Genomic DNA, 15,621 nt, shown 5'->3' on the forward strand with positions numbered 1-15,621 from the left:
TTGGGGCACAGTTTTTAAGCTTTCCTGTTAGCGCTCAACTTAAAACGATTGCATTTAATCTGTTGTCTTTCAGATTAGGTTGCTAGGTTTGGTCAGCCACAACATCCAATACTGACTAATGTGAGGGAAGCAAATGTTTTGTTTCCTGAATGAAAGTGTGTTCTTGTAGTTAATGAAAACTTTTTCTCAGTCAAAATGCAATCAAATCAATTATTTCCAACAGGTCCGATCTGATTTCTGATAGTTTTTCTGATCAATTTTGTATAGAAGTTATCGGAAAATCGATCGGAAATCAGATCTGACCTATCAGAAATCAATTTGATGGTCAGTCGGACAGAAAATCGCATCATGTGTACCAGGCATAAGACCAAAGTTTGTTGTATGGAACATGACAGTATGCCCCACATCAGCAGACATCAGCAAAGTCAGCGGACAAGTCTGCAAATGGTAGGCTAGAAACTGATACTTTCTGGCCTGCCTAATGTATCATGTCTATGGCAGCTTTACACTCTGTGCCTTTTTCACAATTATCTCTTGCAGATATTTTAAAGATTACAAGAATATAGCTCTGCATTATCCTGTTTATAATTTAAGGACCACTATCGTGAAAAAATGCACACACACACGTGCACCCAGAGTAAATTAACTATAAATTACTTTTTTTTCCTATGTTACTGTCACTTACGGAAGGTAATAAAAGTCAAACAGGTTTTAGGCTAGTCCATGTCCTCATGGGGGATAATAGGTACAGAAGAATCCCTTTATAGTAAACTCCATGGGACCAGGAAAAGTAGTTTACTATATCAGAAGTTTTCTATATCATAAATGGTCATACATTGTATATTTATACAGACATTTGCTGGGACCTGGGGACTGAGTTTACTATATCAAGAGGTTAACTGTATCAGTTTACTATAAAGACATTCTACTGTTTTTCCTTTAGCTTTTAACAAAAAAAACAAAACAAAAAAAAAGCCCATTTGGAAAGGATCTATATAAAGATCCCCAGTCAGCCTCCCTAATCAACTGCACATTTTGACTGGGCAACTACCATTCAAGTAATCACTTTTGGGAATTTTTCACCATACTGGCCCTTCACAATTATGCTGCTGATAGCAGATTTAAATAGTCAATATTTTGGTCACCCGTAATGTTTGTGTGTAGTAAAGGCCACAGTGGAATGACTGTCAGCAACTAGCTATTACACTCATACGTCTATAAATCTGTATTAAGTATTCTTTAAATGTCTGGCGGCTTCCCCTTGCAGATTTTTTTTACCTGCAGCTTAATTCTGCCTTTTTAAAAAGGTCAACAACCACGATCTCAAAGTATTTAAAGAGGTTCTGTGGGATGAAAAGAAAAAAAAATGGCGTCATTTACCTGGGGTTTCTACCCGCCACCTGCAGCTATTAAGTCGCACGTCGTCACTGAAGCACCCTCCATTCATCACAGCCGGTGACCTGCTAAGTATTCGTCTAACTAGACGAATAGCATGGCGGCTGCGTGTTCTTGCTCCCGCGCACGTCATTGGGAGCTTACTGCGCACAACAAAGTATTCTTGTACTGCGCAGTAAGCTCCCGTTAACGTTAGACGAATAATTAGCAGGTCACCGACGACAGCGACGAACGGAGGGGGCTTCAGCGACAGCGTGGGACTTAATAGCTGTAGGGGGCTGGTAGAAGCCCGAGGTAAGTGACACGGTTTCTTTTTTTATACCCCACAGAACCCCTTTAAATGTGCATTTGTGACACCAGATCTTTGTTATGCATGGAGTTCGTTCCCATGCCAAAATGTTCAGTCATTTGTTAGATTCAGAGACATTCTGATAAGCAGAGGTGGTACTGGACCAAACTCACAATTGCTTTCCTCATCTTATTCACTTGACAAAGATAATGAATTGTTAAGAGGCACAGTAAAGTTTTTTTCAGTTGTATAAATATGGTGAGCCTTGCCTACGTGCACCTCTGCTTATTACTGTCCCTGTATCTAGGAAATGTCTAAATGTTTAGACATGGAACCTACACCTATGCTATACCAAGTGTCAATCACAATTTGGCATTATTTGTGAAAATGTGACCGGAATACCACCCAGCACTTTTGTATGAGACGCATATGCTCAAAGACAGACCATACAAGAGCTGCTATACACATGTCAGATTTTCGGCTGTGGTGGCCATTATCGACAGCCTCAACATACTTTAGTGTGTGTGTACAGGCATTTTGTAATCATTCCATACTGACTGGTATCAAATATATCATAATATGGCTAACAGTGTACGAGTAGATAAACACCACTTGATTACTGACCCTTTATCCCACATATACAACAGACCATGCATTGCTGCATGGATAAATGAAGATTTACACTCGTACACAGATTACAAAAATGCTTTGGGAATTTGCTTTGTGCAAACCAGCTTGTACCAGCAGTTTTATAAGTGGCAGCATAACTACATTTACGTTGGGTTTTTGAAAACGGTGTATGAAAAAACAAACAAAATAAACTGTAATAAAACCCTGTAAGTTACTAATATTTCTTTTTCTGCGTCAAACATTGTAACCAATTTTTTTTAACACAGTCTTTAGCAAAACAGTCTGGAAAAACAAGTTTTTTTCCTCCTATGAAATGGCATAATACTTTAAAAATACAACACAAGAATTTAAAACATACCAAGGCCACTAAAACAGAGTTTGTCATCATGTGTGCACCAGATTAGTGGATGCATACATGTGGGGATCAAATCACTGCACCAGGTCAAGGGTGGTCTTATTAGTAACTTCCCAAAAATGAGCAACAAACAAGTAGTATCCTACACACATGGAGAAAACACTGCAAGTTATTGCTGGGTGCTAGTGATCAACTAAGCATATAAAAAAATGGAGTCTTCAGTTAACAGATGTGCCAAAGTGACTGGCAAAATTTCCTGACTGTGACTACTACAGTTTTTTTTTTAACACCAAAAACGAACAAGGTGTTTAAAACCACGATCAATATCTTCAAAAACTTTAAACTTAATTCACTTTTTGTAAGAGAGAGTGTGTCATTGGTGTGGTTCCTTATGCAAGCAGGGCTTTGTTCTCTTCATACTTAGCCTGTCTGTTATACTGTTCATCTCAATCTGGCATGGCCACGATAACTGTCCTATGCTGATTGTCTTGACATTCAGACAAATTGCACGCTCTAAAGGGCAGCGTGATCAGAGAAATGACGTATTCGCAGAAGCTGTATGTGACTGGCATATGCTGGGCTGTATCTTCCCGGGCTGCTATAGTCAGATGTATTCATGTATTTCCCAGGACTGTTTCGGCCAGGGGTGGAAAAGCTGCCAGCACCACCTGGAGAGCTGGAAATAGGGGATTTGTTTCTTCCGGACATGACAGCAGGGCTTGGCCAACTATGGAATACAAATTTAAAAAAAAAATAAAAAATGAAGACATCACTAACAAAGGGGCACAACAGGTAAAACATGAATTAAAAAAGGTATGACAATTGTTTGCCTATGATGAAAATGAAAAATAACTTTATACCTTTGTCGATCTGTGCTGGAATAAGATAAAACTGCCTTAATCCACCTGGATATACAGGGGTATTTCTGTGCATCAACTTCCACTTTTTCCACAGCCGTTAGAACATCGCTATCTAGTTTGCTTGGCTCTTTCCTGAAACCAACAAAACAGAGAAGATTTGTTAAAGCATTCAAAGTTGTAGCTAGATTTCAGATCTGGGAAACTGTCTCTTATGCTGTGAATACACAATACCTTTTTTTTCGCACTTCTATGAGAAAATCGATCAGAAAAGCAAACTCAGATCGGACCTGTCAGAAATTATCTATTGAGCCATCTATCTGCATGGCATTCTATTAAATAAATGGCTGTCCATAAAAATCATACAGGTCGGGTTGTTATAATAAGAAAGCATGGGTCTGTTCCGCTTATCTGTTTGTCCTCTGCTGCTTGTTTCAGGAAAGTCTGGAAACAGGCCTACTGTGAACCGATCCTTAAGGTGCGTACACACGTGACTATAGTCGTTTGTAACGATCGTTCCCAGATCTTTACCAACGACGATCGTTACAAAAAACGAACCACCGACTATTAAGGCAAACGACGAACGAGCCAAATCGCTACAAAAGAAAATTCTATCTTGGCGGATTTTAACCAATGACGATCGTTTGCAAAAGTAGTACATCGTTGGAAACGGTCGTTCGTACTAGGCTTGACATGCGCATTTCACCATTTCTCTGTGAAACTTCTCATTTTTATGCGCAGGCGCAATAGTTGCTTTACGTGATGTAACGTTCGTTCTAACGATCAGATCGTTACACACCTTTTAAAACTATCTTTACTTAGGTCGTTCTTTCATTAATTAAAAGTTCGTTCGTCGTTCTCAACGAACGATCGTTGTCGCATGTGTGTACGTAGCATTAGGGAGGAGAACAACATGCAAGACTAACCTCTCCTCGGCTTTTCCTCTATGGACATTACCTCCATTCTAATTGACACTTAGTACTCATGCAAGGGCAAATTGATGCGATATAGCATAAGTTTTAGCAACAGCACCAATAAGAGCACAAAGTGTTGTCCTTGCATCTCCTTGTTTGTCTGGGACAGTCATCCCATCAATCAAGTTGTATTGCTCATGAAGCCAAACCATGTACCGTATGTATGTAGCCATGTGTAACTTTTTAAGAGCTGAGTAAAGGAGTAATCTTTTATTGGATATGCTGAATTAATGTGCTACATTCCCATGGCTCTGCCTGCACTATTATCAAGAGACCTGCTGCATAGGAATCCTAAGGGCTAGTTTATAAAAAGCCTAAGAAAAACAAAACAAAACAAAAAAACAGTCATGTATATACAGCTTTTATTTAAAGAGACACTGAAGCGGAAAAAAAATTATGATATTATGATTTGTATGTGTAGTACAGCTAAGAAATAAAACATTAGGATCAGATACATCAGTCTAAAGCTGGCCATACACTGGCCCGATTTGCCGCCGTTTCGACAGCAGATTCGATCACTGGGATCGAATCTGCTGCCAATCGTTCGCACTACACGCCGAATTTCGATCTATCCCGTCGATCGCTCCGTGCAGAAAATTACCATCGATCGCCCGCGGGTAGGGAGCGCGTTGCTAGCGGCGTTCGAGTGCCCAACGACCGACGCAATAGAGCCCGCATACATTACCTGCTCCGCCGGCGCGAGTCCTCCCGGTCACCGCTGCTCCGTCTCCGCCATGCTTCACTTCTTCTAGCCCGGCAGGAAGTTTAAACAGTAGAGGGCGCTCTACTGTTAAAACTTCCTGCCAGGCAGGAAGAAGTGAAGCATGCCGGAGACCAGACCAGAGCGGAGACGAAGCAGCGGTGACCGGGAGGACTCGCGCCGGCGGAGCAGGTAATGTATGCGGGCGAGCGGGAGCGGCGGCAGCACCACCACCACAACAGATTGTGAACGGTTTCAGGCTGAAATCGGTTCACAATCTGTTTGCAGTAAAGGTAGCCATACGATCCCTCTCTGATCAGATTCGATCAGAGAGGGATCTATCTGTTGGTCGAACCTGATGGCAAATCGACCAGTGTATGGCTACCTTAATTGTTTCCAGTACAGGAAGAGTTGAGAAACTCCAGTTGTTATCTCTATGCAAACAAGCCATTAAGCTCTCCGACTAAGTTAGTCGTGGAGAGGGCTGTTATCTGACTTTTATTATCTCAACTGGAAGTGAACTGTTTACTTTTTCTCTGCTAGAGGAGAGGTCATTACTTCACAGACTGCTCTGAAACAATCATTTTGAATGCTGAGTGTTGTGTAATCTGCACATATTATAGAACAATGCAATGTTAGAAAAAACACTATATACCTGAAAATAAAAGTATGAGAATATTTTCTTTGCTGCTAATCTTCTAGTAATTATTCATAGTACACAACCAATTCATTATATCATATTTTGTTTCCGCTTCAGTGTCTCTTTAAAGCAAAGGTCCAAGGAGGAGAAAAAAAAAAAAAAAAAAAAAAGGATCCACTTACCTAGGGCTTCCTCCAGCCCGTGGCAGCCGTCCTGTGCCCTCGCTGCAGCTCTGGAGGCTCCCGGTCTTCTCCGCTGCAGAACCAGACCTCGCTAGGTTTTCGGATCGGCCTCTTCTGTGCGGGTCCGGCCGACATCAGACAGTACTGCGCAGTCGCAGAACTACTGCGCCTGCGCAGTACAGTCCTAATGACGTCGGCCGGACCACATGACCCGCGCCGTGGAGCACAGAAAAGGCCAACCCAGGACCCGACCTGGCGAGGTCGGGTTCTGCAGTGGAGAAGACTGTGAGCCTAAGGAGCTGTGGCTAGGGCACAGGACGGCTGCCACCTGTCATAACTTCCTCAAATTGCTTAGAGCACAGAAAGGGTTAAGCGACTAGAGTCTATGCACAGCTCACAGCCTTGATTGACACTAGCTGATAACCGCTACTGTAATTAGTCAAGCCACCTCAAACACACAGAACATGCAACAGCACTGGTGTAGGGCCCATGGTCACAACAGCAACCGGGCCCATGCACTGGAGGGGCTTGTGCAAGCCAGTGGCAGCAATATTTCCCTCACTCCCTCCCAAGTCCGTAACGTTGCAGGTGTTGTGACAGTCTTCTACACGTCACTGTGTTGCTCCAGCTGGCACCACATCCATGTCTCCACTCAGCACCGCCCCTTCAAGATAGCATTAGCACGCTTTGTTTTTCTGGCCTGGCTCCCCCTTCTTCCTGGTGAGCAGTGAATAACTTGAGTGGTGTGGTCAGATGAAAAGTCTATTCTGTCTCTCTCACTCCAGTTCTAACAAGCCCCTTGCCCTTTGTACTGTGGTGGTGCTTGTGCGCGTTGGTCACACACTGATGCTGCAAATTACAATTGCTAGGATGCCAGAAACCGACCTGACAGGCAGCTCCAGGTTATGCATCTGATGCCAAGGGTACATTAGCAACTGTCCTTGTCCCTCCTTGTCCCTTGCTGCTACTACTGCCAGTACATTTTTCTACCCTTCATATCCTCACTTCCTAATAGTATTCTTCTTTCCTCACTCCCAATCCATTTACGAGCCTCCTCTCCATTCCAATTTTGCTTTGGGGTTATCGAAGGCTACATTTACGTTTGTAGCAGTGCATTCATGTCTGTCCGTTGCTGTCAGTCAGTACTGCCACTGTGTTGCTGCTCATCACCTTGTGCCTGCCGCCAGCTGTCCAGCACTATGTGTCACCCTCTGTCTGCTGCTTATTTTCCACCACTGTCACTAGTTGTTGCCCTCTGCCTGCTGCTAATTTTCCACCACTATCTGTCACTATTCAACACCTGTCTGCCCCTAGTTATCCACCACTGTCGCTAGTCGTCACCCTCTGCCTTCCAGGGGGCCCATGTCCACATTCGCATCAGGGCCCAGAGGTCTGTAGCTATGGCACGTCTTAGCAACTGTGAATAATTTATTGTGTGGTGTGCAAGAGTTCTGTACATGACTTTTTTTCAACCAATTTGAGACCAGGTGCAGTTAAAACTACGCCACTCTTGTGGCTGTCTAAGCCTGATGCAGCATAGTTTTAACACCGTTGCCTCCCATGCACAGGACACGATGGCGCATCCCCACTGGCACAGAGTTTAAAGACAGCCAAGTTCCGTACCTTGGTCAGGAGCAGATTTCATGTGAGCCAATAAGTAATCAAGAAGTACAAAAATGGCTCTGGTCTTTAAGGGACCAGAGCCTGTCGATCTCAAAACTCAGTGCAACATTAAATATGACAAGTTTAAGTACAAGTTTAAGTACTGCCTAAACTCACCCAGAGTACACTTACTATGCGCTGAGAGCCTCAAGCTGGCACATTTTATAACTTTGCGTATTATACTTCTTTACCAGGACACTTATGTTCAGCAGTCTGTATGTTTGTTTTACACAGCGTATAGACATTTTACTGTATTTAATCTACACTTAAAAGACAGTTCATCATAATATAACCATATGTCACACGGTGCGAATGGGAAATAGTTTTTTTTTTTTGAGTCAACGTACACATGCAAAAAAAGTTTGAAAGAGGGGATGTGGACCGTGATGCTGCTGCACTGATCTCATGAGACTGCAAAATTCTATAGAAAAGTACCAATGAAGTCAGGAGGCATAGTCTGCTCCTTTCGATGCACAGGCCTGGAGAGGGCTCACTTAAAAAGGGAACCAGAGACCTGAGTGTTTCAGGTTCCATACTTACCTGGGGCTGCCTTAAAAAGTGTACCAGATACGAGTATATACAAAAGATTTATACATACCTGGGGCTTCCTCCAGCCTCCTCCGGACCGATCGCTCCCACGCCGTCTTCCTCCACCTTCCAGTTCTCCTTCTAGAGGCCCTGGAAGTTTGGCCAGTTGAGGTCAGTCAGCGTATGTGCAGTGTGGCTGCACCCTTCCCCGTCTTGTTCCCAAGGCTGGGAGCATTCTGCACCAGTACTGCACAGGTGCAGAGCACTCCCAGTGACGGGAGCACGGAAGGGGGCACGCACACGGTCATGCCGTGCGCCCCCACTGGCCAGGCTAACGGGGCTTCTAGCAGAGAACAGGAAGACTGTGTGGGTGCAATCAGTCCAGAAGGAGCTGGAGGAAGCCCTGAGCATGTAGAGATCTTTTGTATATAATCATCTCAGGGTCACTTTAAACCGCCTTGAGGCTACTCATTCCCTCACAGTCTTCCCAGGTGGCTCTTGTCCCCCGCAATTTGGCCCGAAAGCTTGGCCGAGTCACGCTTCTTCGTGCATGTGCAGCTCAGCCGTGCGCGCTACCCGTTGCGCTCCTGCTGCTGGGATCATTCTGCACTTGCACATTAAACTCCCGACCACGGAAGTGCGTTGGGTGCGCGGTCGCCGTCGAGCTGCACGTGCGTGTTGAAGCACGACTCGGCCAAGCTTTGGGGCAGAATTGTGGGGGGCAGAAGCTACCAGAGGAGATGGCGAGGGATGAGCGACGTCAAGGGAGCTTAAAGAGACTCTGAAGCGAGAATAAATCTCGCTTCAGAGCTCAGTTAGCAGGGGCATGTGTGCCCCTGCTAAAATGCCGCTATCCCGCGGCTTAACGGGGGTCCCTTCACCCCCAAACCCACCCCTCAAAAGTTGGTCGCAAACTTGGTCGTAAAATTATCTTCCTGGAGGCAGGGCTAACGGCTGCAGCCCTGCCTCTCAGCGCCGTCTATCAGACGTGCATCGCCGCCTCTCCCCCGCCCCTCTCAGTGAAGGAAGACTGAGAGGGCCGGGGGAGAGGCGGAGATACGAGCTGACAGACGTGCGTGGGGCAGGGCTGCAGCGGTTAGCCCTGCCCCAACCAGGAAGCGCTCCCCCGCTGCACCGAGGGGATTTGGGGGTGAAGGGACCCCCGTTAAGCCGCGGGATAGCGGCGTTTTAGCAGGTGCACACATGCCCCTGCTATCTATGAGGTCTGAAGTGAGATTTATTCTCGCTTCAGACTCTCTTTAACCCCCCTGGCGGTATGAAAAATTCCGCCAGGGGGCAGCGCAGCAGTTTTATTTATTTATTTATTTTTTTAAATCATGTAGCGAGCCATGGCGACGGGGCGGGATGACGTCAGCGACGTCGGGACGTCATTGGGAGTCCCGATCCACCCCTCGGCGCTGCCTGGCACTGATTGGCCAGGCAGCGCATGGGGTCTGGGGGTGCGCCGCAACGGATAGCGGCGATCGGGCACGGGCGATCGGTGTGCTGGCGCAGATAGCAAAGTGCTAGCTGCGTCCAGCAAAAAAAAATAAAAAATTATGTAAATCGGCCCAGCAGGGCCTGAGCGGCACCCTCCGGCGGCTTACCTCGTGTCACACACGGGGTTACCGCTAAGGAGGTTAAGGTAAGTATGGAACCAGAGACGCTTTTTGTCTCGGGTACACTTTAAAGTACACCTGCAGTGAGAGGGATATGTAGGCTGCCATATTTATTTCCTTTGAAACAATACCAGTTGCCTGGAGTCCTGTTGATCTCTTTGGCTACAGTAGTGTCTAATTCACAAGCCTGAAACAAGCATGCAGCTAATTTAGTCAGACTTCAGTCAAAAACATGATCTGCATGCTTGTTCAGGGCCTATGACAAAGTATCGGAGTCAGAGGATCAACAGGACAGTCAAGCAATTTGCACAGTTTAAAAGAAAATAAATAGGTCAGCTTTCATATCCCTTTGAGTTTTGGTATGCTTTAAAGTGAACCTAAACCGTTGCTAAGAAAAAGTTTCACTTACCTGGGGCTTCCGCCAGTCCCCTGCAGCCATCCTTGTTCCTACTGGCAAGAGCGTCCTGCGCAGGCGCAGTAAGAGAAAGCCTTCTACTGCACAAGACACTTTTGCAGACGGAAATGCGAACGAGGACACGCACAGCCAGGGCAGCGCAGGCGTAGTTGCCTGCCGACTGACAAAACTAAGTCGCAGCAGGGAAACTGAGAATGGTTGAGGACCGGCGTGGGACAGGACGGCTGCAGGGGGCTGGTAGAAGCCCCAGGTAAGTGAATCTCCTTCTTTGCAACGGTTTAGGTTCACTTTAAGCTCAGAGGTGCGTTTTAAGCTCAGAGTGTAATGCTGCATACCTATCTAACTACACAGTTATCCAGCCGGGACCAACTACAGAGCTTTTGGTACAAAGTTCACCATAGACTATTTTAAGGTGTTACTTCCATGGAAGGAAGTATTGTGAGGTATACATGCACAAATATTTAATCAGACAAATTTAAGCATACATACCCAAGCAGAAACGTTGGCTTATTACTTTGGTGTTTGGATGGCGTGTTTATATTCAGCTGCTGATTAGGATACCCTGAAGAGGAATATGAAGGCAAAAGGTAATTATCCCCTAGTGATGAAGCATTGCCTGTAGCATGGATATCGGAAGGCGCTTTGTCTGAGTGTGATAATCCTGCACTGTCTGTCCATGCTAGTGAGGTACTGGGTTCAATATGTGTATCATGTTGGTTTGATGTCTGCATATTTGTACAATGAAGAGTCATTCTATCCAGGTTCTGCATGGCGGAGCAACCAACGGCACAAGGAGATTCCTCATCTTGCTGGTCAGAAAATGAAAGTTTATCAAACTCTGCCAAGAGGTTGGATACAGGTGACAACATTCCCTTCTGAACGTCCTGCTGAGAAACTGGGTGATCCTTGGTAAGAGTACTACAGTAATCAAGATTGGATCCATCTATACAATGGCTACTAGGTATTGGTGTTGTGTCCATGATGCATTCCGGAGCTGTAAAAGTCTCCACAGACAAGCTATTCTTCAGGGCTGCATTCTGCCTGTTTTTAATTTCTTCTAGACTCATATCTTCTTCATCATCTAGGAATGCTCCAACCGAAACAGAATTGCAAGACTTCTTACTCCTTCCTGTAGGGAAATCAATGTAGTCAGTTTATAAATAAACCAGCTGTGTGCATATGGCAGGTAACTGAAGTATTCTTATAAAATATTGGCATATGCATTAAAGTGTACCTGTAAGGGGAAAAAAGTCAAAGGCAAATTAGAGGGATGCCTCTGCATAATCCTGCAGCCTCCCCATCTACCTGATCCATTGCTGGAACCCTCTAAGCATATTAGTCAAGAGCTTGCAGAATAGGTTCTCTTGGCCGCACTCCAGTCAGTGTATGAGCGTGGCTGTACTGTGAAAGTGCCAGCAGGGTTAGTGCCTGGGGGGAGGCGGACATAAAACATTAGGGGGAACAGTGGCCCGGGGTTTCCATCGCGTTCGTCGTTTGCAATTATTGCATGCCATTACTGTTGTGTGCATGATCAAGCATGTTGGCCTGAGATTTTCCAGCAAGTCTGATCAACAAATGCAACCAATTTTGGACTGAAATTGGTAGAATGGTTGATTGGGCATGCTCTTGGCAATTTTCACCACATTCGACAATTATCGAATCTGATAGCTACCGTTAGAGTCTTTGGGTAGACAGATTACATCACTATTATCTACAGCTGCCAGCATGGACTGGAGGGACAGAAGACTGCAGTGGACAAACCTATCTGGATATCATAGGAAGTGAGACTACCGTAATTTAATTTTTAATAGCAAATAATTGTACCTTCATGCACAGGTACAGTTATCCTTTATGCAACCTTGATGCTTAAGCTTTGCTTAAAGCTAATCCTTCATCAAGCAAAAACAGATTAATACAAGATTCCAGGACAGTTAAACATGTAAAACCATTTCACTAACAGTATTAGGAATGGTGTGGCCCTATTTCTCAGCTTACCTCCAGGTGATGGCGTTTTATATTTGTTACAGATCTCATGGTCATGGTCCACCTGCATTCTTTCACTTGCATCTTGCTTGCTAAGATATTCCTCCAGCTTCCCGAGTCCTTCCTGGGAAGAAAGATCTACAAAACAACCTAGAAATTCCCAGTACTCCACCCAAGGGACGTCCAGCTGATGAGCAAGATCCCTATCAGTGATCAAAAGAAAAGGGAGACAAAACAGTGCAGTTTATAATCAGGACATATTTCAGAAAGACATCCAACAGAGCCAAGCAACCAGCTAGCATAGCTACTTCTTTCCCCTTCAGATATTGTGAGACCTTCACAGGCCAGGTATTGGTTAGCAAAAAAGATTAAAGGATACACGAAGTGACAAATGACATGATGAGATAGACATGTATATGTACAGTGCCTAGCACACAAATAACTATGCTGTGTTCTTTTTTTTCCTTTCTCTGCCCGAAAGAGTTAAATATTAGGTATGTAAGTGGCTGACTCAGACAGGAAGTTACTACAGTGTGACCCTCACTGATAAGAAATTCCAACTATAAAACACTTTCCTAGCAAAAGATGGCTTCTGAGAGCAGGAGATAAAAAGGGGCATTTCTTATCAGTGAGGGTCACACTAGTCATTTCCTGTCTGAGTCAGCCACTTGTCTAACTCATGTCACGTTACTTTGGGTATCCTTTAAGGAGAGAAAAGTGGTAAGGCCCGGTTCACACTGGCAGATCTTTAAAACTGATCTGTGTAAAATCAGTTGAATGGATCAGTTTTTAAATGCAATTAGTTTTCCATCTGTGATCCTCCTTTCAGTTAGCGCACGGTAAATGTCGGTCTGGGGGAAAAAAAAAAAAAAAAAAAAAAAAAAAAATCGATCCAGACCTGTGTTTTTTTAGGCCAATGTGTACCAGGCCTAATATTGCTGTATCTTGCTTTTACCTCTTGTATAAATAAAGTGCTTTGTAGGCAGATATTTAAGGACTCTACAATAGAGATGGCCCGACCGGTCCGCCGGCGAACTTCCGTGGTTCGCGATCGCAGCGAACCACGGAACTTTTCTGGAACTTCGGTTCGCTCCCATAGTGCATCATGAGGGTTAACGTTGACCCTCTACATCACAGTCAGCAGGAACATTGTAGCCAATTAGGCTACACTCCCTCCTGGAGCCCCCCCCCCCCCCCAAAAGGCAGGCAGTGTTAGGCAGTGGACTCACTCGTGTGCCTGCAGTAATTAGTGAAGGGATAGCTGCTGCAGACTCTCATAGGGAAAGCTTAGTTAGGCTCTTGTAGGCTTGTTAACTTGCTCCTGGCTGATTGTTATTGCTAAAAAAAGCACCCCTCAACAGTTCTTTTGAGAGCTAATCTTGTTCTTGTGATTTTTTTTTTTTTGTGTGTGGCCCACTTGCATTATATACAGCCCTGTCAGTCAGTGTCACTGTGCCTGTCTGTGTGACAGGTGCACCATGTAATACCCATTACTGCATATACCTACTACCTGTTGTGTTCACTTCAGTGCACCCACCTACCTGCGTGAGCGCACGCAGCGTCACTGTGCCTATACGATACCTGTCTGTGTGTGACAGGTGCACATGTAATACCTATCACTGTATATACCTACTACCTGTTCACTTCAGTGCACCCACCTACCAACTTGAGCGCACGCAGTGTGATATACCACTCCGTGCATACCTGTTAACTGCACCTGTGTGACTGACTGCACATTGCATTAGTCAAGTCAGTGCATACCTTTCACTTCATCCCCCCCAATACGTAAAAAACAAAAGGCAGAGGCAGGCCACCTGGCAGGTCTGTTCGAGGTCGCGCTGTCTTGATTTCGCGCGGCCCATGACCACAGTACAGTGTTCAGAAGAAGGCACGTGCCATCAACCCCCACTATTGTCAGGACGTAGTTGACTAACACAGAACACCATCTTTCTCAGCTTCCACACGGAAGCGTGACAGGTCTTCCTCCTCCTGCTCTGATTCTGGCACCCCACTTAACACTCAAGTCGGCCGCAACCACCAAAGTGCCATCATCCCAGGGCTCAGCGGTGTGTCTGCCTCAGATTAGAGCAATGCCATCTGTACTCTCTGCCACCAAAAATTGAGCCGTGGAAAGACCAAGACCCGCATAGGGACAACTACCTTATGAAGGCACATGATTACAAAGCAGAAACTGCAATGGGATGACCACTTCAGGGAAAGCAGCACACAAAAGCAAATCCACACACCGCAGTGGAAGATATGCAATTCTTTCTCAAAAAAAGGCGATACCCAAACTGTACCGTGATGTTGAAAGGCAAGTGGTGTCATCTATGGCACACAGCGTTGGGTCAAGGGACCATCTGATCATGTGGTCTGCAAAGCACGGTCAGGCCTGCCCGAAGACTAAGTCAGTCCCCACACACAGCACCTCTGCCTGCACGCTGTGTGACTGCCTGCCCCAAGACTAAGTCGCTCCCCACACAGCATGTCTGCCTGCAGGCCGCTTGACTGCCTTCTCTGCCACCACCAACAGGGTCCAGGACTCCAGGCGGATTCCTGAATTTTTAAGGCCGCTGCTAGCAGCGGCCACTATAATAATTTTTCTGGTGCATGTACAACAAAACAAAAGGCATGTACCATTGGCATGTGCCAATTCCCCTTCGTGATCATTACCTTGACGTGGTGAAGGGGCTTGCGTACCACAATGAAGCAATGACCGCCGGCTATATGAGTGTCTCAGGGGGGGGTAATAATAAGGTCGTTGCTTCATTGTGGACAGACCAAATTTGATCAGCTGGACAATCACTGTTCTGTCACTGAGCTAACTCAGCCCTGCGACCATATGGGCTTGAAAACCGCCATGGCCTGCACTCTGGCCATGGTGCGCAACAGTCCAGCACGGCCGTCACTACACAAACAGCCGTTTGCGGTGCGTTACACAGTGAGTTTGGTGTGTCAGTGTGAAGCAGTACTCTTTAATTACACTCCCTGATTGATGTATACACATGCAAGATGTTTTAAAGCACTTTAGGCCTGCAATTTAGCATTCAATGTGATTTCGGCCCTTAAAACCCTGCTTTGCGTCAAATACAGATTTTTTCCCCCAGGACTTTTGACGTCTATCCCACTCCGCCATGCCCCCCTCCAGGTGTTAAACCCCTTGAAACATCTTTTACATCACTTTTGTGGCCAGCATACATTTTTTCTAGTTTTCCAAGTTCGCCTCCCCATTGAAGTCTATTGCGGTTCGCGAAAGTTTGCACGAACTGAACTTTCGCAGGAGGTACGGGCCATCTCTACTCTACTAGTGTAGTTCTGGATTCATTTTTTTTAATTTATGCAATTAACTTCTGAACCTCTTAACATTAAAAAGGTAGGTAGCTACATAGAGT

The 15,621-nt window shown here is 45.4% G+C and overlaps 1 protein-coding gene across 2 annotated transcripts in view; it reads right to left on the reverse strand.

Annotated features, from left to right (window-relative positions):
- Nucleotides 1-1,652: 1,652 nt before the first annotated feature.
- Nucleotides 1,653-15,621, reverse strand: part of ANKLE2 (ankyrin repeat and LEM domain containing 2) — a 57,359-nt gene continuing 43,390 nt past the window's right edge. For both annotated transcript variants that reach the window (XM_068243420.1, XM_068243419.1), the window contains exons 10-13: nt 12,242-12,432; nt 10,736-11,375; nt 3,530-3,661; nt 1,653-3,396 (exon numbers count right to left, since the gene is read on the reverse strand). In XM_068243420.1, the coding sequence (XP_068099521.1) occupies nt 3,183-3,396; nt 3,530-3,661; nt 10,736-11,375; nt 12,242-12,432 (1,177 nt within the window). In that variant the 3' untranslated portion in view covers nt 1,653-3,182. The remainder of the gene's footprint in view (nt 3,397-3,529; nt 3,662-10,735; nt 11,376-12,241; nt 12,433-15,621) is intronic.

The sequence above is a fragment of the Hyperolius riggenbachi genome, chromosome 1 (assembly GCF_040937935.1).
Source record: "Hyperolius riggenbachi isolate aHypRig1 chromosome 1, aHypRig1.pri, whole genome shotgun sequence".
NCBI classification, from domain to species: domain Eukaryota; kingdom Metazoa; phylum Chordata; class Amphibia; order Anura; family Hyperoliidae; genus Hyperolius; species Hyperolius riggenbachi.